We start from the raw sequence: 25,363 nt of genomic DNA, 5'->3' as shown, positions 1-25,363 counted from the left end.
AAAGCCTAAAAGAAAGCCTAAAGAGATGGCATTAGGGCATGGAGCCTTTATCAGGTTATTAGGTTAGTCGGTTATGAGGGTGGAACCCTCACCATGGTATCAGTGCCCTAATAAGAGACACAAGATAGTCTGCTTTTTCTCTCTGTGCTCTCTCCACCACAAGTGAGGATACAATGAGAAGATGGCTATCTGTAAACCAGGAAGCAGGCCCTCACCAAACACTGAATCTACTGGTGCCTTAATATTGAACTTCACACCTTCCAGAGCTGTGAGAGAAAAAAAAAAATTCTATTTAAGCCACCAAATCTCGGTATTCTTGTTACAATAGTCTGAGTGGGCTAGGGAGTGGCAGAATCAGATTGCGGCAGGAACTTGCTGCTCTTAAACTTGAGGCTTTGCCTTCATCACCACCACTCACCCCTTGCCCCCAGGCCACATGCTCATGCACCCTCCAATACCAGGGCTAGAAGACCCGGAGTCCCTGTCCCACTCAAAGACCCTCAAGACATAAGCCCTGCTGGCATGGCAGGAGAGGAAGGCAATGAGGTTTAAATCAGGGACAAGAAGGGCAGGATTTTTCAACAGCCCTAACCTGGATTTGCAGTAACCCAAAACAATCACCCAACTACACGAGTTTCCCAAATGTAGTTCAGGGGTAAGGTTAGACAAAGGAATTTAAAAGCAAGCAGTATGGGGAAACATAAAACAGTCCCACGTTTGTACCTTCTGAGTTCAGGCTGCTTCATAAACACTCACAAATGGAAATAGCCATTGCGCGGATCACATATTCCCAGAGCTTAGTCAGACCTTAGTCATCACTCACCCCCCCACCTCCAGCTCCTACCTTGCTGAAATAGAGAGATGATCCAGAAGAGATGACCCCACATCCTTGTTCTGGCTTCACAATTTCTCCCCCAATGACTTCTTGCCAGTCAGACTCCCAACCATTCTGGTTCTCAAAATCCGACATGATCGTGGAAGGAAGAGCAGCTTCTGGGTGGCATTCTGTGCCTTGGTATCCCTGGTCACACCTGGGAGAGAGGAAAGGCCACGTAAGCAAGTCACAGCCTCTTTTCTGGGAAAGCCACGGCCACGCTCCTACGATGTTTCCCACGTCTCACTTTTACTCAGACCTTAGCATTCACACGAGATTTTTCTCGACAAAGTCGACCTGTGTTGGCAGGTCGGAACGACCTTCAGTTTTGGACACGGAGAAGACAAAAGGACAGAATCCTTACTTGAAAGAAACGGTGCTGTAACAGCAGAACGGAGGCATCAAGGAGTAATTAGGGCCGTGGGTACGTGCGTGTGTGCGTGCGCGTGCATGCGTATGCGTGTGGGGTGTGTCGGCGGCTGGGGCGGGGCGGGGCGGGGCAAAAAGAGTGGGATCTTCCTGTAGGTCTCGAAAGTCACGTGGAAGTGTTTGCTCTTTCGACAGCCATGTTTTATGGCTCCTCTTTCTGATTAAATTACATCTCTTTTAGAGTCTAAGTATTAAAGTGTGTTCCCTTCTCATCCCCATTAGCGACGATCACCGCCTTCCCCTGCCTACAACCTTGAGCTTCTAGCCACGTGGCACAGGACAGCACGCAGCAGGGCTCTGACTCCTGTTTTAAGACGGTCGGGGGTGGGGAGGGGAGCGCGCCTGGGTGGCTCAGTGGGTTGAGGCCTCTGCCTTCACCTCGGGTCATGATCCCAGAGTCCTAGGATCGAGCCCCGCATCGGGCTCTCTGCTCAGCAGGGAGCCTGCTTCCCTTCCTCTCTCTCTGCCTGCCTCTCTGCCTGCTTGTGATCTCTGTCTGTTAAATAAATAATTAAAAAAAAGAAAAAAAAGAAAGACTGTCAGGGGAACGGAAGGGAAACAAGAGCAAGGCCCTTTTAACCCCCAAAGACGACTTTGGGATAAATTAATTGACTCTGGGATGTAAACTCAGGAGGCCTCTTCTTGAGGTGCGGTTTTGAAGTATAGGATATCTGGCTTCAGACTACACTTAAAATGTAACAGCACCTTTTACACCTAAAATAAGAACAGAAAGAAGGATTGTGTCCTTTTGCCTCCTTCTTTATTTATCAGTCTGTCCCTACCGCTCTGATGACAACTGCTGTGTCATCTCTCTGAACACAAACCGCGAGAAGCACACAGTCGATCACAGGTGGCTGTGTGTATACCTGCACACGCCGTGGTCACATGAGCCATGCCCACTGCACATGTTGGGACACTGCTGTCCAATGTAAATGCTGTCCAAAGCCCACTCGTCTTGGGCTGTGTAATAGGTCTGACTCCAGCGGAAGCGGGTGGCACTGGACCTAGAAACAAGGGATGGGAGTGAGAACAATATATATATAGTTATATATATATGTATATATACACACATATATGTATATATTCAACATACAATTGTCAATATACAATGGTCAATATACTATATATATATTTAAAGATTTTATTTATTTGACAGACACACAGCAAGAGAGGGAACACAAGCAGGGGGAGCGGTGGGGGAGAGAGAGAAGCAGGCTTCCCACCAAGCAGAGAGCCGGATGAGGGGCTCCATCCCAGGACCCCAGCCCAAGACAGATGCTTAACAACTGAGCTACCAGGGGCCCCGAAAACAGTATTTTAATGGATATAAAGAATCTCAGAGTTTAGACTCTTTCAGATGACGAACTTTCTGGAACTTGCATTTAGCTGCCAATGATTTTCTGTGGTAGTTGAAAGTCTGTCAACAATTCAATGATGACAAAAAGTTAAAAAGAAACGTGGGGTTTAGATATATACTTCCATCTTAATTTAATTTGTTACATTTTGGAGAAAAACAAAATATCAGATTTTGTTGTTGTTACACAGAGATTTGATGCCAGGAAAAGAAAGGAAGCAAGAAAGAATAATACTTTTAAAAAAGGTACATACAAAAGAGCCTCTCTTCCACAGAGGAAAATCTGAGGTTTCAGTTATAGTAATAAAATTTCTTTCGATAATTGGAAATTATTGAAATTGGAAATTGGAAACTTCCAGTGAGCTCTCAATATCAAACAAAAGTTTTGTTTGGGGGTATTGTTTTGGGATTGAGGGACACGTTACAATGTGCTATAAGAAAAACATGTTCTAGAAGTAAGAACATCTGGGTGCTAAATTCTGTGGATCATTTCAGACACATTAACTTGGGTAGATTTCATGGACAAGCTGTTGTTAAGTGGAAATAAAAAGTTAAACTGTCCATTACACATAAAGAAACACTTGGGACCTCCATTCCTCTAAACCAGACAGAAAGTCTACAGAAGAGGGTATTTTGGGAGCAACGTCAAGAAAGTTTCCATCCACTGACAGTCACAAAAAATTCTTTTCAGTTCCCATCAGATTTTTTGCCTCCAGAAATGTTCAGAGAGTGTGATGAGTTCTTTTTGGTCAAAGTGCAAAACAAAAGAAAACAAAAAGGATTTTCAGAATTAATGTGCATGCCCCATTCCATGGATTAAACCCTCCCCAAGCACATTATCTACACATACACTTGATCTTGAATGCTCTGAATGATCCCTTAATGTCTACTGCATCAATTACACACATATTAAATACTCCTTAAGTATGTAACAGATTGTTAAAATCCAGACTAAGCCTTTATTGTTTATTTTGCCAATGATCTGTGGCTAATAAGTTGCACTTTCATTCCTAGCAGGATAATTCCAGGACTCGCTGAGATGCATCCAATAGACACCGATTTGCTGCATATCAGTGCCTGTCATGATCCATGCAAGACACAGATACACTTCCTCTGTGATAATAGTTTATATCTGAAATCGAATAGCCATCACAATTTTCATAGTCCCATTAAGAAATGGTTTGTAGAAGATCCAATGATAAAAGTAGGTATGTTGTTTTAGAGCATGGAGCCCTAGAGAGAAGCAGCAAATTAAGTTTGATACATCAGCATCAAGAAAGGAAAGATGACCATATTTTGTCAGGATAATCTGAGTCAAGTCTGAGGCCACAAATGTCTAGACTGTGGGCTTTTCTAGGGCCAAGGTTATCTTTGGTCTCAACTATTTGCACAGGAACAGAATAAAGTAGGTATACCGAAAGAGACTGTGAAAAAAAATGAGTCAATGAGTGTATGAACAGGCCAGGAAAGGGCAGCCTGTTACTGCCTTCTGTAGGTAATGGAGTAAAGAATGTGCTAGGAGTCTGGGGACTCGACCCCTTGGACCCTAGCTCTGCAATTTATCAGCTGTGTGACCTTTAGTGAGAAATTTAAGCCTTGAGGCTTTCTAGTTCCTCACCTCTCAAATAAAGGGATTGGGCAAACTGATTTCTAAGATCCCTTCTAGCTTATAAATTTAGTGATTGTTCTGGTGGCTGCTGACTGAGGTGATGGTTTATTTTCTGTATAGTTACATGCCTACGTGAAACCATGGCATACCTTGTTTTGCAGTTTGCTATCTCAAACATTAAAATGGGGTTGGAGGGTTTCAGACATCTGTCCCAGATTTCCCAGTTTATTTATGTTTCTAAACAGTCACATGTAAGTAAGCACATTCTAAATACTTTTACTAAGTAAATTAGTCCTTACACATGCATCTTGTGAACTCTCAAAAAAGAGAATATTTCCTTAAGAAGAGCTGTGGATTTTTCCGTTTAAAATTATAATCCACAGTTTAATGTGCTGATGTTAATTAACAGAAAAGGAAGCAAGAAAAGGTTGAATATTGGCTTCGTTTTTAGTGAGAAAAAAAAATTAGTTGTGTGAGCAATCTCCAGCTGGTCACACATGAGAACCCAAGGTGTGATCTCACTGATTTGCAGCTGTGTCACTGCTAAATATTGCCCTCAATACAAATATTTAATTTGCCAACCCCCTCACCCCCAGCCCAGATCTAAGCATTCTTAGAAGGAAAATCTTGAGCACTTTGGATTGGGTCTGAAAGTGAGACCACTGTTATGTGGATCATGAGATGAAGTTTACTAGCATTTCAAACCCAAACTCTGTGGATTCCCCAAAGCAACAAAACTTGTCAGGCTTGTCTTTATTTGATTTTTTTGCCCCATATAAACTTCTAGACTGAATTGAAATAGCATCCAGTCATCTCTTGATAGTTAGGTATCAAGGTATCAAAGCTGAGGAATCACGGTAAATGAAGGCAGACCAAATTGTATTTTCCACCTTCAGAGTTACTGTAATCACATTTACCCAATTATTCTGAAACTCATTCAGCCATTAGGTGTAGATTTGTTTTTGAAGTCAGCAACTGACATCTGTTTGGGTCTCATTAGGCCCTGTTCTTATGTAAATGCCTCTCATAAAAACAAAATTAATTTTCATTGGGTAACAAATGTTCAGTTCATATCCAACATAATTTCTCCAAGCAGGTGTATATATATTCAGTATTTCTACTCTAAGTTTTTATCTAGCATATTTTCCAAAGTTAACAGATCTTTGGTAATGTGGGGACCACATTTGCTCGTGTGTATACAATTTAGAGTTATGTATGTGTGAATCAAACAAAGCAGCAGAATGAAGATTTGCCAGAAGGAATACTGTTTCAAACTAAACTGCACTCCCTTTTCCCCGAAGCTTGAGAGAAACATGCTTTTGCAAAAATTTGAAATGATAATAATAAATAAAATGATCAAGAATGCCAGGAACACTAAATGCACTTTATCTTTACAGCAGAGCTTTTAAAAAGCATTAGAAATCCCAAACCAATGAAAATAACCAGGTAAATGCTATTTTTTAAAAAATATATAGCAATCATGTTTAGTTTAAGTATTAGCAGGGATGTTAAAAGAAATTATCTTATTGGCTTTGTTTTTAAAAAATATTTTTACTCTCTTTACCCAGGGCATTGGGAAAAAATTTGGAAAAGCAGAGTTCAGTTAGATTGCAGGAATAATTGAGGCACCCTGAATTAAAACTTTACTCAATGACTCAACATTGAATGAATACCCAACATGTGGCAGGTAGTGTTGGAAGTGAAGTGTTTATGGGTCCAATAGATTTCTTCTCAAGTGCTGAATAAACATTGATGAGAATTGATCTTTTCTGACTATACTTAAGCTTTGAACTTAGTGCTACTATCTTGTAAGCTAGGAAATAATAATGCAAGAAACAATCTAAATGTGAAATAACAGGCAAAGGTGTTTTTCTTTTTTTGATAAAGGATAATGTTTTTTGGATACTGCCTAAATTCCACTAATAAAGAAGAATAGTTTAGTGGCATCTGGGTGGCTCAGGTGGTTAAGCATCTGACTTCAGCTCAGGTCATGATTTCAGGGTCCTGGGATCAAGCCCATGCTGGGCTCCCTGCTCAGTAGGGAATCTACTTCTCCCTCCCCTTCTCCCCTGCCCCTCTCCCCACTGCTGCTCTCTTGTGTGCACTCTATCTCTCTCTCAAATAAATAAAATCTTTAATAAGACAAGAATAACAGTTCATAACATTTCTGGGGAGGAAAAGACATCTCTAAGATATAATATCAACATGACCTTACCATCATAATTTTGAAATTATACCCCATATGTCAATAAAGAAAAATCAACATTTTTAAATTATAAGGGTGATACACTTAATGGTGAAATAAACATAAAGAAAAAACCACAGTAGTCTTACAGCAAGTATGACTACTATTTCAATTGTTTGATCTGTTGCTTTTTTATAATCGTGATTGATATGCTTAGAATATCATTGAAATTAAATACAAATCTTGATTATATTCCCAGCAGTAGACATAAAAAACTAGGATGCTGGAGAAAGTAGCAACTTGTTATACAAAGCATTAACAGAATATCCAGGAAATGGCTCACAGTTGGATATAAAAAAAATCTGTGGAAACCAAATTTCAAGCATTTTGTTCCAACTGACATAATGATGAATCCTTAAAAATAATCAAGGAGGCATTCTTCTATAATTCAGTAATTCAGTCTCCAACTAAAGGATGTACAATAATAACTCAAGGTTGTTATCTAACCAATTGTTTTTGTACAGAGCCCAACTTCCATGAAAAATAATTGAAGAAGGCTTTATTTAGTAATTTTCTCTTTACAAAAGGGCTCTTGGAAGGCTGATGGCACAGAAAAATATAATTCTTGTCTCTCTCATGCTTTTTCTACTACCCACATTACAGAATCTTAGAATTCTTGAACTGAAAGGGACTTTTAAGATCACCTAATTAAAGTTCTTCATTCTACTCCTAAGAAATCAGACTTGAGGGGGTTCGAATGGTTAAAATCATATAATTAATTAATCATTGGTAAGGAAAGACTGAGAGCTTGGGCCTTCTGATTTCTAGTCCAAGGTTCTTTCTTGGGTAAGCTCATCCTGTCCCAGGACTTCAAACAGTACTCATAGTATTTAATTTTCAACCCAAACCTCTTTCCTGAGCTCTGGATGTGTAAGTCCAGTTGGCTTCTTGGCATTTCTGCTTGGATAGGGAAGTACCCTCAAACCCCACATCCCCTGCAGAACACTTCATTTCCTGCCCCAAATCCACTCCTTCTCCAGGCTTCCCCACCTTAGTCAGTGGTATCTATCACCATCCAGCAATTTCCCTAGGCCTCAGATTTACAAACTGGTTTTGATTCTTACTTTCTTACCACAACTCCCATCTAGTGCATCAGCAAGCCCTATTTGATTCAAATATATTTCACAATGATGGCTCCTGTCTTATCCGCTACAGTCATGCTCCAAGCCACCTAAAAGTCAAACTCCTGGAAACTTTTAACACGACTCCTTGTCTTCACCCTTTCTCCCACAATCACGTCCTCACAAGGCACCCACAGTGACCAATCTAACACAAAATTATGTAATATTTAGGGGAAAAAGGTGTTTTGCCCTTATATATTATCAAATATTTAACTTTCTCCCTAATTACTGAGGCTTTAGCTTCCTGGGGGATGATTTTTATGGTTACTGAGAGAATGTGAATAGGAAAAAAAAAAGTGTGTATTAAGCTTTTAAAATAAAAAGTAGGGCTTTTCAGTGAGAAAACAGCCTTGAAATCCAAATTGTCTTGGCATAGGAGAGTCTGGATTCCTGTATCCTTCCCTTCTACATATGTCAAACCTAAAGGAACAGGTCATTGAGTTGGGGCAGAAAGGGAGGTCAGAAAAAGCTGGGACATAGAGGGTATTATGTTAAGTGAATTAAGTCAGACTGAGAAAGACAAATACTACACAATTTCACTCATATACGGAATCTAAAATACAAAACCAGGGCTCTAGGTGACTCAGTTGGTCATCTGCTCAGGTCCTGGGATTAAGTGCCCACAAGGGGCTCCCAGCTCAGCAGAGTCTGCTTCTCCTTCTCCTGCTCCTCCTGCTTGTGCTCTCTCTTTCTCTCAAATAAATAAATAAAATCGTAAAAAATAAAATAAAATACAAAAAAACGGAATAAACAACCAAAAAGCAGAATCAGACCAACGAATACAGAGAACAGCCTGCTGGTTGCCACAGGGCGAGGAGGGTGGACAATGGGTGGAGGGGAGTGGGAAATAAAGCTTTCTATTTAGGGAAAGAATAAGTTATAGGAATAAAAGGCAAAGCACAGGAAATAGGTCAATGGCATTGTATTAGTGCTATATGGGGACACACAGTAGCTACACTCGTGGCGAGCACAGCATAACGTCCAGAGTTGTCGAACACTAAGTTGTGTACCTGATATACTCATGTAACATTGTGTGTCAACCCTACTAAGGTCAAAAACAAAGTAAGACAGTTTGGAAATCAAATTTTCATTAGCTCTTTTTTCAAATATCCTGGGTATAAAAGAACGATCTGGGTCTTTCAATGACAAAGAAAATTCCTCTTGCCATTGTGCTTAACTCTTCTTCACATTCAAGTCATGCTAATAGGGACGGTAAAAGTTAAGGTCACAACCATATCTATAGATATCATGTCTCACCAAGTTTTCTGGGGAAGAAGCACTGTGACTCTTCTCCACTGTGTGAACTCAGTGGCATGGTAAATACTTGCTGATGTGAATTCCTGACAACTCGGCATACTTGGAAGACATTCCTAGAAGAGAGGAAGGCAAAAGTTAAACTTGGCTTCTGTTCCTCCAGGCACAATATACATTGACTCAGTCACCACGAGTGATAAAGGCCTTAAAAAAAATCTTATGTCATAATCTTAACCATTTGCAATCTGGATGCAATCCATGATTCTTCCTTCTGTGAAGCTAAAATATTTGTGAAATAATGGAAACAAGTGTCACCGTGAAATTAAATGTCTTTTAATTCTGACATATGAAAGCGGACATGGATTAGGATCAACGTTTTTGACCTATTATCATATCACAGGCATTTAGTAAAATTATTCTATGCGGTGTGCTATTTATGCATTTATTCCAACGTCTGATCACCGTGTATATACATAAAGGAGTACATTTGATCTTAAGAATCTAGGGGTGCCTGGGTGGCTCAGTGGATTAAAGCCTCTGCCTTCGGCTCAGGTCATGATCCTGGGGTCCTGGGATAGAGCCCCACATCGGGCTCTCTGCTCAGCGGGGACCCTGCTTCCTCCTCTCTCTCTCTCTCTGCCTGCCTCTCTGCCTACGTGTGATCTCTGTCTGTCAAGTAAATAAATAAAATCTTAAAAAAAAAAAAAGGAATCTGGATCTATGTGCTTCTTTTCTTTTTTTTTTAAGACAAGATATGCCAGATTCCCAATACAGTCTACCTACAGGTAAAGAGAGTTAGAAAGGAATAGACAAAGACATGCTATAGGGAGAGAAGAAAGTAGAGGGAGGAAGAGGGTCCGAGAGGAAGGAGGAAGGAAGGGTTAGAGAAAATTTATGGAAGAAGAGGGTTAGAGAAAATAATATCCCCAAACCATCCTAAAGTATCCAGTTCTGAAGTTATTCCCATTTCTTTATTTTCAATTACAATTTAGTATCCAAGAGTGCAGAATGTGGAATCCTTGTTGCTGACTTGATGCCAGTGCTAAGTCACAAATAACATTGTTCCTTTGGAACAAAACCTAAACTTTTAGAATTGTAACTCTCCGTTTCCTATGTAAAAAGAAGCAGCCCACCTGTTACAAGCATGAGAGAAAACAGACTTACCTCTTGGACCAGGTGCCAGGTGAGGCCGTGATTGGTTGAGTACTCTAGCTTCACCTGGTTGTCCATGTGTGGGGTGTACTTCTGGCCACAGCCCATCACCAAGCTGAACTGAATCATGTAGGATGCTCCTATCTGCATTGATTGTGTTTCCACATAGCGCATACTTGAGGCAAGTTTGGAGTCTCCTGTGAAACTGAAAGACAGAGGTGGGAATCAGAAGATTAGAAAGATTAAGAAGAGCTCGAGTGAAAATCAGACTCTTCATTTCATACCACACACCAAAATAATTTCATTTTGCTTGTTTACATCTTGCCAAGCTTGAGAATGGATTTCAGTCAATCTAATAAATGCAATTTAAAACAATCTTCCTGTCAAAGAAGTGATTTTTTTTAACTTAATACCTAGAGTTGTCAAATATACTTGAAAATGGGACTCACTCATATAATGTTCATGGGTGTAAACCCTCTGACTTATTAATATCACTGCTTAGAATCTTTCCAAAGGAAATCATCCTAAATTCAAGGACAGTTTTATAAAATATATGACAGTTTTATAAAATATGATGAATATTATAAGGGTAATTAGTAACCATTTCAATGTCAAATTAAAGGGAAAATAGAATCCTTAAGAAAACTGGGATAGCCTCCTGACAGATTATCCATATTGCAAATATTTATGAAGGTAATGTAATCACATTAACATGCTTATGAGAAAATACATTTTTAAAAACCCACAAAATGATCTATAAAGGAAATTCACCAGAATGTTTGCTGTGGCTCTGTTTGGTGGTGCGAAACTAGATAGTTTACATCTTTTCTTTCTTCTTTCTTTCTTTTTTTTAAAATAGTCTTCAATGCTTAGGCATTAAATACTGAAAACATCATAATGTAGTTTTAATGACTGTGTTCAAGCTGGTAAAATTTTACTGGATCCCAATTGAGTCCATGTAATTGTAAACTGTTTAAGACAGGCACAATTACTTTTTTAGAGCAAACTGCTCAAGGAATTTATAATCCATCAGAGGAGATCAAAATATGGACACATTGTCACTGTGGTTAATAAGGGTCAGTGTAAACATTTCCAGGGTTAACCACACTGAAGTTTGTCTGCCATAATGCTTGGTACTGCTATCGTGAAGCAGGGACAATACCACGCATCAGGAGTAGTTCCTATTTGTCAGGGGGCTGAGCCAATATAAAGGGAATGATGCAAAAATCCATGATGTCTTTGAGGCATATTTGCCCTTTGCTGACTAACTACTCTGCCTTGCTTCTCGCAGACATTAAGATGTTATTTAAAGATGGAACATTGTCCATATGGAGGATCATCACAGGTTTGGGCTCAAGGTCACAAAATGCAAGAGGTTTTTTCCTAACAGTGACTAATTACTCTTTACCAATTTTAAATTAAGTTTTTACACTTGGACAACAAATAGAGGAATAAAATGGTTAAGAGCCCCAAACTCTGCTTTTGCTGAAGGGTCAATAAAAAGAAGGGAAATTCATGTTTATAACTGCTGGTCTTAAACATTTGGTGCTTACAACTTGTTTTTTGTTAATAATACAGATGCCCACACGTTGTTGAGTTTAGGCCATATCTTTAGACTGTGCTAAGCACAATACCCAATTATTGTCCTTAGTTCCATCCTTACAGTAACTCTGTGAAGTAGGAATAATATCTTTTTAACAGATGGGGAATGGGGAAATGGGGATAGTATGTGGTAGAGAGTCGGTGTGAACTCAGCTCTACCCAAATTTAAAACCTCTCAACCAATACACGATCTCTCTTTCTTCCTATTTCTATAAGATGGAGAAGAAAACACTGCAGTTTTGAATAACTTTCACATATAGTTAATTTAAAAATCATTAACTTTAAGTTACTGTGCAATGATACTTGGTGTTAGAGATGTACGCTCATGAGTGTTGCTATGTGACAGAGTGTACAGAACACATTCTAGCAAACACAAAGCTGTAGAACGCAATTTTTAGTAATACTACAAAATAAAAGAATCAACATAGAGGAAAAACACTAGTAAGCTCTACAAGCACAAACTTGCCCATATAAATTCCACAGTCTTTAAAGTAAGCAAAAAACCCCCCAAACCAAAAAAAAACACAACAAAAGCCCCCTGCAAAAACAAATCCTGACTGCTTCTCCCCATGAGAAATAAACGTTGCCCTTTTTTTTTTTTTTGTATTTATTTGACAGAGAAAGAAGGATCACAAGAAGGCAGAGAGGCAGGCAGAGAGAGAGGGGAAAGCAGGCTCTCCTTTGAGCAGAGAGCCTGATGCGGGGCTCGACCACAGGATCCTGGGATCATGACCTGAGCCGAAGGCAGAGGCTTAACCCACTGAGCCACACAGGCACCCCCATTTCTGAAATTTAAGAAAATAATTTAAGATTATTTTCACAATCAGTTCCTTGTAAATTCCTCCCTTCAGAGATGGTTTAGTGTCCTTGCAATTCTAGGAGAAACAGAAAGAAATGCTATGTTTTGTAAATACTGCCTGCACCTAACTCTTGCATGATTGCACTCAACCATGAACCCAGTTGAAGACAGTGAGTATTCAAACCTGAGAAGGATTCCCTCTGTGAGCTACCCTCACAATAACAGCTTTTAAAGTGCCAAGACACCAAGAAAGAAACAACATAAAAATGATATAAAAGGATAAGAGTCTCAGGTGGCTGGCTGTCTTGGTTGATACCACATGTGTCTCTTGATCTCAGGTTGTGAGTTTGAGCCCCACATTGGGTGCAGAGATTACTAAAAATAAAATCTTTAAAAAAAAGGTCAAGAGTCTAAATGAGGTCTGTTAAATAGTGACAATAAAATCCTTAGCACAAATATCTGTTCCACCAGCAGTTATGTCTTTCCTTGATTTTGTTGTAAATTAGAGCTGAATGCCTTCTAACCAAAATGCCTGTCATACTTCATGGTACCATATCATATGTGTCCCGATATCTTTTTTAAATAAAAATCAAAATTCAATTAGCCAACATATAGTACCTTTATTTTCAATGTAGAGTTCAATCATTCATCAGTTGGATATAACACCCAGTGCCCATCCCATCACATGCCTTCTATAATACCCATCACCCAGTTACCCCATCCCTATAGTTAAGGGTTTCTTATAGTTAAGAGTTTCTTCATCTCTGATGACTTCCCATTCAGTTTTCCCTCCCTTCCCATATGATTCTCTGCCCTGTTTCTTATATTCCACATATGAGTGAAACCATATGATAACTGTCTTTGTCTGACTGACTTATTTCACTCAGCATAATACCCTCCAGTTCTATCTGCATTGATGTAAATGGTAAGTATCCATCATCTTCGAAGGCTGAGTAATATCCCATTACACACACACACACACACACACATTATATCTCTTTTTTTTTCCCCAATCAGGGAGATTCAAATCAAAACCACATTGAGATTGAGATACCAACTTATACAAGTCAGAATGGCCAAAATCAACAAGACAGTAAACAATAAGTGTTGGAGAGGATGTGGAGAAAGGGGAACCTTCTTACACTATTGGTGGGAATGCAAACTGGTGCAGCCACTTTGGAAAACAGTGTGGAGATTCCTTAGGAGATTGAAAATAGAGCTACCCTATGACCCTGCAATTGCACTACTGGGTATTTACCCCAAAGATACTGATATAGTGAAAAGAAGGGCCATCTGTACCTCAATGTTCATAGCAGCAATGGCCATAGTTGCCAAAGTGGGGAAAGAACCAAGATGCCCTTCAATGGATGAATGGAAAAGAAGATGTGGTCCAGGGGCGCCTGGGTGGCTCAGTGGGTTAAAGCCTCTGCCTTCGGCTCAGGTCGTGATCCCAGGGTCTTGGGATCGAGCCCCGCATCGGGCTCTCTGCTCAGCAAGGAGCCTGCTTCCTCCTCCCTCTCTCTCTGCCTGCCTCTCTGCCTACTTGTGATCTCTATCTGTCAAATAAAATAAATAAAATCTTAAAAAAAAAAAAAAAGAAGATGTGGTCCATATATAAAATGGAGTATTATGCCTCCATCAGAAAGGATGAATACCTAACTTTTGTATCAACATGGATGGGACTGGAAGAGAGTATGCTGAATGAAATAAGTCAAGCAGCGAGAGTCAAATATCATATGCTTTCACTTACTTGTGGAGCATAAGGAATAACCAACCAGGAGGATGCTGGGAGTTGGAGAGGAGTGAGTTGGGGGAAATTGGAGGGGGAGACAAACCATGAGAGACTGTGGACTCTGAGAAACAAACTGAGAGTTTTGGAGGGTAGAGGGGTGGGGGTTGGGTGAGCCTAGTGGTGGGTATTAAGGAGGGCATGTATTGCATGGAGCACTGGTTGTGATGCATAAACAATGGATTTTGAAACACTGAAAAAATAAAATTAAAAAAAAAACCCTACATCTTCTTTATCCATTCATCTGTCGATAGACAACTTAGCCCTTTCCATAATTTGGCTATTTTGGACATTGCTGCTTACAAACATTGGGGTGCAGGTACCCCTCTGGATCACTACATTTGTATCTTTGGGGCAAATGTGCAGTAGTGCAATTGCTGGGTCTTAGGGCTACTCTATTTTTAACTTCTTGAGGAACCTCCATACTGTTTTCCAGAGTGGCCGTACCAGCTCACATTCCCACCAACAGTATAGGAAGGTTCTACTTTCTCTACCTCCTCACCAACATTTGTTGTTTCCTGCCATGTTAATTTTGACCATTCTGAATGGGTATGAGGTGGTATCTCATTGGGGTTTTGATTTGTATTCCCTGATGGCTAGTGATGTTGAGCATTTTTTCATGTCTGTTGGACATTATACGTCTGCTTTGGTGAACTGTCTGTTCATATCATCTGCCTTGTTTCTGTAGTGTAGTGGTTTTTGCCTTCACCTCACCCATCCTGATACCTTACTCAGAAGCAAAATAACACAAGAAAAGTACAGACATCTATGCCTGAAAATCTTGACCATTCATAGTAGAGGTTCACTCAGTTGTTTATGATTTATTCAAGACTGGCTGAAAGCTGGTAATATTAGGTCAGCTTTTCCCTTCCTGAATATGCTGATGTTCTTACTCAGCTGGAGTTTTAGAGGTGAGAAATTCACAGACTGCCATCCTTTCATTGATAAAACTGCTCCTCTTTGTTGCTTGTGTAAGTCAAGATAGGTTCATAAAGGCAAAAACGAAGCTGAACTTCTCTGTTAGAATCAGAGAAAAGAAAAAGAACAGTTCACATCAGCCTTTTGTGGAGAAATTCTGGAGACAGAATGCCCTGGGAATCAGGATGCTTAGTTTCATTTATGTTGATTTTCAGGAGTGCCTCTAAAATAAGGGAAGAGTAGAAAAGCTCCTGCCTGTAATTACAAGATTTAAGGAGAGAATGGGGTAGATTATTCTTTCCACTTGGAGAAGGTAACCTCTGGTAAAATGGGTGACACCACAGTGTAACTCAGGTCTCCACGGTTCTATACAGTCCTTAGCATGGCTCCTTTGCCTTCTCCTCCCTTGTTAATGTCACATATTGCCAAGGACCTGTTTTCCCAACTAGGCTGGAAGCCTCTCTGCATGGAGAGATCATATCTTATTTCATATCTGCATCCCCTAAAGCACTCAGAACCTGGGCCCCTCACAGAAGCACCTGGTGCTGTGGAAGGACATCATGGTTTTCCAACAGCTAGAAGATCTTACGTGACCTTTGAATCAAGGCCATTTGGGAGGCCATCAGGGATCCTGAACACTGGGTAATGGAGATTAAAAAAAAAACAAACAAACCCAGAAGCTGAGTTGCTGGCCCCAGAATCGTACAGTAACTAAAAAGCTAGAAACCAGGCCTTCTGATTTCTGCTTGGATGTCCTTTCCAATCTGTCATGTCTGTTAAAGGCACTTAAAGAATGTTGAATAAAATGAGCACATGCGTAGGGCTTCTCAGTTTGGGAAGAAGGCAAGTTTTACAAAACCACAGTTACTTACATGTTATAATGAACACAGACAAGGTTTTGAGGTTATCCTACTTAAAGAAATCACTCTTCCTGCATTTCCCCAGTGGCCCTTTCCCATCTCCATAAAAAAGGCTCTTTTTTTTTTCCAATTTATTTATTTATTTAAAAAAATTTTTTTTCCAATTTATTTATTTTCAGAAAAACAGTATTCATTATTTTTTCACCACACCCAGTGCTCCATGCAAGCCGTGCCCTCTATAATACCCACCACCTGGTACCCCAACCTCCCACCCCCCTGCCACTTCAAACCCCTTAGATTGTTTTTCAGAGTCCATAGTCTCTCATGGTTCACCTCCCCTTCCAATTTACCCAAATTCCCTACTCCTCTCTAACGCCTCTTGTCCTCCATGCTATTTGTTATGCTCCACAAATAAGTGAAACCATATGATAATTGACTCTCTCTGCTTGACTTATTTCACTCAGCATAGGCTCTTTTATATGAAAAGCAGATACACAGAACCAACCTAAGGGGGAGAATGCTTAGATCATGATGTTTCTTCAAGGCAAATTCACCCAGGGACTGAGCCGTTTTCAAAAACTCATCCCATCTCTTTAAGAAAGTTTTGGTAATTGGGTGCCTGGATGGCTCGGTTGTTTAAGTATCCAACTTGATTTCAGGGTCCTGAGATCGAGTCCTGTATCTGACCCTGGAGCCTGCTTGGGCTTCTCTCTCTCCCTCTCTCTTGCCCTGCCCTCGCTCACAAACATGTATGCACTCACTCTCTCTCTCTCAAAAAAAAAAAAAAAAAGTTTAGTAAGTTAGACAGTGTGTCTGAAGTCTCACTACCAATATACCATAAGACAAGATAATGCTCCAATATTTATGTTTCTTAGAAACCTAAGGAATATTCTGCTATTTTTAAAGACCCCACAGAAAAGAATAGCTCTGCAAAGTCCATTTCCACAACAGAAGAGCAACACAAAGCTGGTTTTGGTTTGATACCATTCAGAGTTATATTCATCTACAAAAGGACATGTAAATGAACCTAAGCCTCTCTGATATCCTGCTTTTCGTTGTGTTTTTGCAATTATCAAAGAAATATTTGCTGGAGTTGACTGTCTTGTTGATATTATGGAATTAGAGTGAGTGGCATTTTAACTCATTTGTTATTTCTATAATATTCTATCTTAAAACAGAAATTACTATTTTAGTGGATTACATAAATTTTAAATTTATCAGAAAAAATTATCTGACTATATAGTTTTTTTTTCAAGTAAAAATTCATTGTTCTACTACCTAAAGATGATCACTGCTAACATTCTGGCATACATACTTCCAGACTTATGTTTATGCACACATAAACACTCACTTTTCCTTCTTTTAAAAAATTATTATAAAATAATAATAAACCTGTTCTTTTTTTTTGAGAAAGGGACAGAGAGTGCATACACATGAGCAGGAGTAGGTGAGGGGCAGAGGGAGAAGGAGAGAGAATCTTAGGCAGGCTCCACATTCAGTGGGGAGTGGAGGTGGGGCATGATCCACCAGAGGTCATGACCTGAGCTGAAATCAAGAGTCAGCTGCTTAACGGACCTAGCCACCCAGGCACCCCTCTTTTTTTTTCTCACACCTATTATATTGACATCTCTCCATATCGAAAAAAATGTTGAGAATAAAGCCTATCTCCAATTATGGAACTCTTGGTAGATTTCTCCCTTTTTCATTATTATAAACAATGCTTCTATAATACGCATCCTTATATATCTTCAAGTACTGTTCCAATTATTTCCCTAGGATAAACTCCCAGAGGCAGAATTACTTGGGCAAAGCAAATTTTAAAAATGAGCATTTCCTGCCAAGTTGCCCTCAAAAAAGGTGGTACTGCGTTAGGGCAATGGGAAATATAGCCTTCATGTTATGGAATGAATAAGTCACAGGAATGAAAGGCACACCATAGTGAATATAGTCAAAGATACTACAGTAGAATTGTATGGTGACAGACAGTAGCTATACTTGTGAGAATACCAGAACGTACAGAGAAGCTGAATCACTATGTTGTACATCTGAAACCAACACTGTGTGTCAACCATACTCAAATTAAAAAAAAACTTAATTAAGTTCTTGCATATTTCTAAATAGCTAGACCACTCCTTATTTATTCTTGTTAAACTGGTAATCAAGGGCATGGCAAGAGAGAAAAATACATGAGGAATCTTTGAAATTCTCTTTTTTTTACCCTTCCAACTATGAGAAGCCAAGCAGGGCCATGTTAAGACTTTTAAAGGACCTTGATAATTATAATGTTGGAAACTCCATTACACATCACAGCAAACACATTAAAGTATACCCATGTCCATTAAATATATTTTTTTTACTGCAAAAACTTTCAAATGGTTTTTATAATTTTGCTTTTAAATTTTATTTGGCTAGTAGAAATGCATATAATTTACATTTAGTTGTAATTTCTCAGCATACTCAGGAATCTGACCAAAAAATTACTTTCAGTATCATGAAATTTTATGAATATTCAAATTTAGCAATGAATGGAGTTAACATATATTATGTCTTGTAGATAGTTAATTTAAATTTATTAATTCTATTTTTGCAATTTTCTTATCCTATTTTTGAGACAACATTCATTTCCCCAGACCCTGGACTTTTTCCAGGCCCCTGGAAAGATTGCAGGCCCTGGCATGTGCCCAAAATGATTAATGAAAGAACTTCCTAGGAAGAGGCAGAGCTAATGCAAAGGTGCTAGAAGAGGAAAAAGCTTGACTTGTTGGAGTAGAGAGAAGGACAATCAACATGGTTGGGGAGGATTGAGTGAAAGGCAGGAAGGCAGGAGAGGCCGACTGGGACAGGTCACTCTATCTAACCTGGAGATCTTGTGAATCACATCCATAGAAAGTAATTGTCTCAGCCTACTGAATTTCTGTTTCAATAAGCCACACATACTATGAATCTAAATCATCAAATGTAGAATTCTCTTATTAATTTGTCTAGTGGTGTATTGTCTTCCAAAGACTCACTTGGCTACTTAGTCCAAATGGAGATTTTTAGGGAAATCTAACTTTGGAGAAATAAATGACTTTAAAGTTAACTATGTGAGGGCACCTGGGTGGCTCAGTGGGTTGAACCTCTGCCTTTGGCTCAGGTCATAATCTCAGGGTCCTGGAATCGAGCCCTGCTTCAGGCTCTCTGCTCAGCGGGGAGCCTCCTTCCTTCTCTCTCACTGCCTGCCTCTCTGCCTACTTGTGATCCCTGTCTGTCAAATAAATAAATAAAATCTTTTTTAAAAATAAGTCAACTGTATGGACAACAATAGGACATGAGTGTTGAAACACAGCCATTTTATCCATTTCTTTGGCAGGTCCTAAGTCTTCAGTATCTTCAATATCTTCAAGTGGTCCATTTTCCACTGCATCATTCTGTTCCTAACACCATTATAAGCATATCAAATGACACCATCAGCCTCCGAGCTGAGCTCCTTCTACTGCTTCTCCTATTACCCTCTACCATCTATCAAAAAGCAGCCATAATTATTTTTAAAATAATCACTCCTCTGCTAAAAACTACTTATTGGATTCCCATAAAACTTAGAATAAATTCTAAAATCTTTATGTTGCTCTATAAGCTCCTAGGAACACTTGCGTGGCTCAGTCGGTTAAGCATCTGACTCTTGATTTTGGCACAGGGCATCATCTCAGCGTATAAGATTGAGCCCCACGTCAGGGTCTGCTCTGAGTGTGGAGCCTGCTTAAGATTCTCTTTCCTTCTCCTTCTCCCTCTACACCTCCCCACTTCTCTAAAAATAAATAAATACAAGGTTCTAATATAATCTAATTTCTTATCTGCCTCAGGGCCTTTGCTCTTGCTAGCCTCTCTACCTATGAGGCTTTCCTTGTACACTTTATATATCATTGTCTCTCATTATTCTGGTCTCTGTACTTATGTTTTCCTGACTATCTTACCTAAAATCATTTCACTCTCCACTAATGCTACCTAACACTCCATTCATTTGTCCTCATAGTGCTAAGCCACTTTCTGAAATATTATTATGAATTTGTTTAATGGCTGCTGGTGTTATTCCCCTTTAGAAGCTCTGCAAACAACAGACTTTTCTATCTTCATCTCTAATACCGACCTCGACACCTCCAGTACAAATAGTGCCAAAGTGCAATCAATAAATAGTCAAATGTATAAATTAGTCTATCAATGAATGAAAAATCTCACATAACAAAATCCTCATGTTGAAAAAGCCTAATAAATAGACTCTCTTTTAGGAAGTCATTTGTAAACCTATTTAGGGGAATACTCAATTATATTACCAATTCTAGAGAGGCCCTGATACGCTTGGGTACTTTAAATAGTTGTTGAAAACAACAGTAAATGACTTTTCAGTTTGTCACTCAATATATTTACCTCATCTATCCACTAAGCTTCCTAGAATGATCACTCACCAGGAAATGGCAGTTGAAGTGGCCCTTGGGAGCCACCTCACCCCAACTGGCTTCCTTGAGCAGCACAATTTAAATTGATTTACTGCTCTTTTTTAAGAGTCCCTGCAAAAAATAACTCCAAGAATACTGTAGGCTTACTAATAAACTATTTAAACTGACAAAATTTCTACATGAGAGATGGGTAGATGTTCACTGGAAAAAAAATCCTAATGAAAAGACTTGACTATGCCTTCTGATAGAAGCAGCTGGTGGCATTGCTAAAACTGAGGATTTGCAACTTCAGAACCTTGACTACTCTGAACCTCGCCAAGAACCATTTTTTTGTGAGGGACAAGGAAGTGACACACTATTACCAGCCCTTGACCAAGACCATGAATTCTTTTCTTTTTGAAGATTTTACTTATTTATTGGACACAGAGAGAAAAAGAGAGTGAGTGTGGGTGTGTACATGCAAGAGTGGGGGAAGGGGCAGAGGGAGAAGGAAACTCGCCACTGGGCAGAGAGCCCGAGAGGGTCTCGAGCCCAGGATCCTGGGATCATGACCTGAGCTGAAGGTGGGATGCTTAACCTGCGGAGCCACCCAGGTGCCCCAAGATTGTGAATTCTTATACCGCTTAACAACCACCACCACCACAAAAATACCAAGGCCCCACAAGTTCTAAACCAAGACCAATCCCTAGAGGGTAACTTCTTTAAGAACTTCTATGTCTTGGCATACTGCAGGTGGAAATCTTTTTAAACTGAACGCTAATAAGACACATAAAAAAATTAGGCTTTTTCAATGTGAGGATTTCACTACATGGGACACCCACACTTAGGCTGTTCTCCCCCTTTTACACCTCTATTTTCCTACATCCCCAGTGGCTGGTGTGAAAAACGAGGCTTCCCAAATCCTCCCATCACAACACTAAATACCACATAATGTTACCCCATTTTCTCCAGCCTGTTGTCATTCACAGCTCATTTCAATTTTGCATGTTGCTCTTTTATTTTCTCTGCACTTTCATGACAAACCTTAAAAAATTTCCTTCTAAAAACCAACCTTAACATGACAAGTGCTACTGTGTAAACAACAAAATTACACATAACAAGGAATGACTAAATTCTATTTTAACACCCGTCAAAGTACCTAGGAAGCCTTTCAACATTTATACATCTCATTGATCTCTAATAAGTCTTTTAATTAAATTTGCTTTTCTATTTCTAAATTAGCACCACTAAAGATAAAAGCTATAGCTTTTCTTATTTTTCCATTTTTAAAAATTTTAATATTTTCCAGTTTTATTGAGATATAATTGACATATACTATGATATTAGTTTTAGGTACACAACATAATGACTTGATATATGTATACATAGTGAAATGATTACAGTAAGTTGAGTCAACATCCAGTCACTTCACCTAGCTACAAATATTTTTTTCTTGTGATGAGAACTTTTAAGATCTATTCTCTTAGCAACTTTCAAACACACAACATAAGCATACCTTGTTTTATTGTGTTTTGCTTTACTGTACTTCACAGACATGTGGTTTTTTGTTTGTTTGTTTTACAGACTGAAGGTCTGTGGTAACCCTGTGTCGAGGGAAGTTCTATTGGCATTTGCTCATTTGGTGTCTCTGTGTTACATTTTGGTAACTCTTGCAATATTTCAAACTTAATTATTATTAATATATTTGTTGTAGTAATCTGTGATCAGTAATAATGATTGAGAGAAAGCTCAGATGCTGCTTAGCATATTTTAGCAATAAAATTTTTTTAGCAATAAAATACTTTTTAATTAAGGTAAGTACATTGTTTTCTAGACACAGGGCTATTGTGCACTTAATATACTACAGCATAGTGTAAACCTAACTTTTCAGGCACTTGGACACCAAAAAATTCATGTGACTCGCCTTTTCCCGGTATTTGCTATATTGGGGTGGTCTGGAGCTGAACTTGCAATGTCTGAGGTATGCCTGTGCAGTCCAACCACGGTCTTCATGCTGTACATTATACTCCCATAACTTATTTATCTTATAACTGAAAGTTTGTGCCTTTTGACCACCTTCACCCATTACATCCACTCCCTACCTCCTACCTCTAGCAACTATCAATCTGTTCTCTATATCTATGAGTTTGTTTTTTTTTCAGTGTCAACCCAAGTTATTGTGAATGATAGGATTTTCTTCCTTTTTATGGTTGAAAACATACTATTGTACATATATATCACATTTTCTTTATCCACTCATCCATGGATGGACACTTAAGTTGTTTCCATGTCTTGGCTACTGTAAATAATGCTGCCAAGAACATGAGAACATATATAAACATACATCTTTTCAAGATAATGACTTCATTTCCTTCATATATATTCTCAGGAGTGGAATTACTGGATCACATGGTAGTTCTATTTTTAATTTTTTGAAGAATATCCATATTGTTTTTCAATGTGGCTGTGCCAATTTACATTTCCACCAACAGTGCATGAGGGTTCCCTTTTCTCCACATCCCCACCAATACTTGTTATTTTTTGTCTTTTTGATAACAGCTATTCAAACAGGTGTGAAGTAATATCTCATCGTAGTTTTCATTAGCATTTCTCTGATGATTAGTAATTCTGTGCACCTTTTCAAATCCATTGACCATTTCCATGTATTCCTTAGAAAAGATCTACTTACATCTTCTGCCTATTTTTTTTAAAAGATTATTTATTTATTTATTTGACAGAGAGATCACAAGTAGGCAGAGAGGCAGGCAGAGAGAGAGGAAGAGAAGCAGGCTCCCTGCTGAGCAGAGAGCCCGATGTAGGACTCGATTCCAGGACCCTGGGATCATGACCTGAGCTGAAGGCAGAGGCTTTAACCCACTGAGCCACCCAGGTGCCCCTTCTGCCTATTTTTGATCAGATTATTTGTTTGTTTTTGCCATTGAGTGCTACGTGTTCTTTATTCATTTTGGATATTAACTCCCTATTGGATATGTGACTTGCAATTATTTCCCTGCATTTCATAGATGCTTTCCATTTTCTTAATGGTTTTCTTTGCTATCAAGAAACTTTTTAGTTTAATGTGGTCTGACCTGTTGATTTTTGCTTTTGTTGCCTTTGATTGGTATTATATTCCCCCCCAAATCACTGTAGGTCAAGATGCTTACCATCTATGTTTTCTTCTAGGAGCTTTATGGTTTCAGGTTTTATGTTTGAGTTTTGATTCATATTTTGAATAAACCTTTCTGTATGGCATAAGATAGTGGCCCAGTTTCATTCTTTTGCATGTGGCTGTTCAGTTTTCCAAATACCATTTACTGAAGAAACTGTCCTTTCCTCATTGTACAATATTGGCTCTTTTGTAAAAAATGAACTGACATTCTTGACATTTATTTCTAAATTCTCAATTCTGTTCTTTGTAGATCTATGTCTCTGTTTTCATGCTAATACCATACTGTTTTGATTACTATACCTTTGTGAGGTAGTTTGAAACCAGGAAGTGTAATGCTTACGGTTTTGTTCTTCCTTCTCATGACTGAGATTGCTCAGATTGATTCTCCTGCTTATATTGCTTTTTGGGTCTTTTGTGGTTCCATAAAAATTTTAGGATTGTTTGTTCCGTGAAATTCAAAATGCTTTTGGAATTTCAACTGGGATTGCATTAAGTCTGTAGATTGCTTTGAGTAGCAACTAAATGAGCATTTAAATATTAATTATTTCTATCCATGAACATAGAATATCTTTGTATTTGTGTCTTTTAAAAGATTTTATTTATTGGGGCGCCTGGGTGGCTCAGTGGTTAAGCCGCTGCCTTCGGCTCAGGTCATGATCTCGGGGTCCTGGGATCGAGCCCCGCTTCGGGCTTTCTGCTCAGCAGGGAGCCTGCTTTCTCCTCTCTCTCTGCCTGCTTGTGATCTCTCTCTGTCAAATAAATAAATAAAATCTTTAAAAAAAAAGATTTTATTTATTTATTTGAGAGACAGAGACAGATAGTGATAGAGAGAGCACAAGCAGAGAGGAGAGGGAGAAGCAGGCTCCCCACTGAGAAGGGAGCCCCATGTGGGGCTTGATCCCAGGACCCTTGATATCATGACCTGAGCTGAAGGTAGATGCTTAATCGACTGAGTCAGCCAGGTCCCCCTTTGTGTCTTCTACAATTTCTTTCATCACTGTCTTATTGATTTCAATGTATAGGTCTTTCACCTCCTTAGTTAAATTTGTTCCTAGGTATTTTGTTCTTTTGATGTAATTGTCAATGGGACTGTTTTCTTAACTTCTTTTTCTGATAGTTCATTTTTAATGTATAAATATTTGATTTTTTTCTATATTGATTTTATATCCTGCATTGTTACTGAATTTGATTAGCAGTTCTTACAGTTTATTGGTGAAGGCTTTAAAGTTTTTTATATATATCATGTCACCTGTAAATAGAGACCATTTCACTTCCTTTCTGATTTAGAGACTTTTATTTCTTTTTATTGCTTAATTGCTCCCACCAGGACTTCTAGTACTATGGTTCATGAAGGTGGGGTGGGCATCCTTGTCTGGTTACTGATATTAGAGGAAAAGTTTCAGCTCTCACCATTAAGTATGATATCAGCTGTGGGCTTTACATATGTGACCTTTATTATGTTGTGGTATACTCCATATATACCCAATTTGCTGAGAGTTTTTATCATAAAGCCTGCTGAATTTTGCCAAATGCTTTTTTTGTATCTATTGAGATGGTCATGATTTCATCCTTAATTTTGTTTGTGGTATATCACACTGATTGATTTGCACATGTGGAATCAACCTTACATCCTTGGAATAAATCTCACATAATCATGATGTTCGATCCTTTTAATGTATTGTTGAATTCAGTTTGCTAATATTATGTTGAAGATTTAGTTTTGGTAGGCTGTATGTTTCTAGGAATTTACCCATTTCTTCTGGGTTGTCTAATTTA

At 38.9% G+C, this 25,363-nt stretch overlaps 1 protein-coding gene across 3 annotated transcripts in view; it reads right to left on the bottom strand.

Annotated features, from left to right (window-relative positions):
* The window catches only part of RELN (reelin), a 511,932-nt gene that overhangs the window by 125,678 nt on the left and 360,891 nt on the right, over nt 1–25,363 (bottom strand). For all 3 annotated transcript variants that reach the window (XM_044245854.1, XM_044245853.1, XM_044245852.1), the window contains exons 21-24: nt 10,051–10,243; nt 8,890–9,002; nt 2,170–2,307; nt 845–1,031 (exon numbers count right to left, since the gene is read on the bottom strand). In XM_044245854.1, coding sequence (XP_044101789.1) covers nt 845–1,031; nt 2,170–2,307; nt 8,890–9,002; nt 10,051–10,243 — 631 coding nt within the window. The remainder of the gene's footprint in view (nt 1–844; nt 1,032–2,169; nt 2,308–8,889; nt 9,003–10,050; nt 10,244–25,363) is intronic.

The sequence above is a fragment of the Neovison vison genome, chromosome 4 (assembly GCF_020171115.1).
Source record: "Neovison vison isolate M4711 chromosome 4, ASM_NN_V1, whole genome shotgun sequence".
In the NCBI taxonomy this organism is placed as follows: domain Eukaryota; kingdom Metazoa; phylum Chordata; class Mammalia; order Carnivora; family Mustelidae; genus Neogale; species Neogale vison.
Note: the sequence above shows the minus strand (reverse complement) of the source record. Positions and strands in the feature narration are given on the sequence as shown.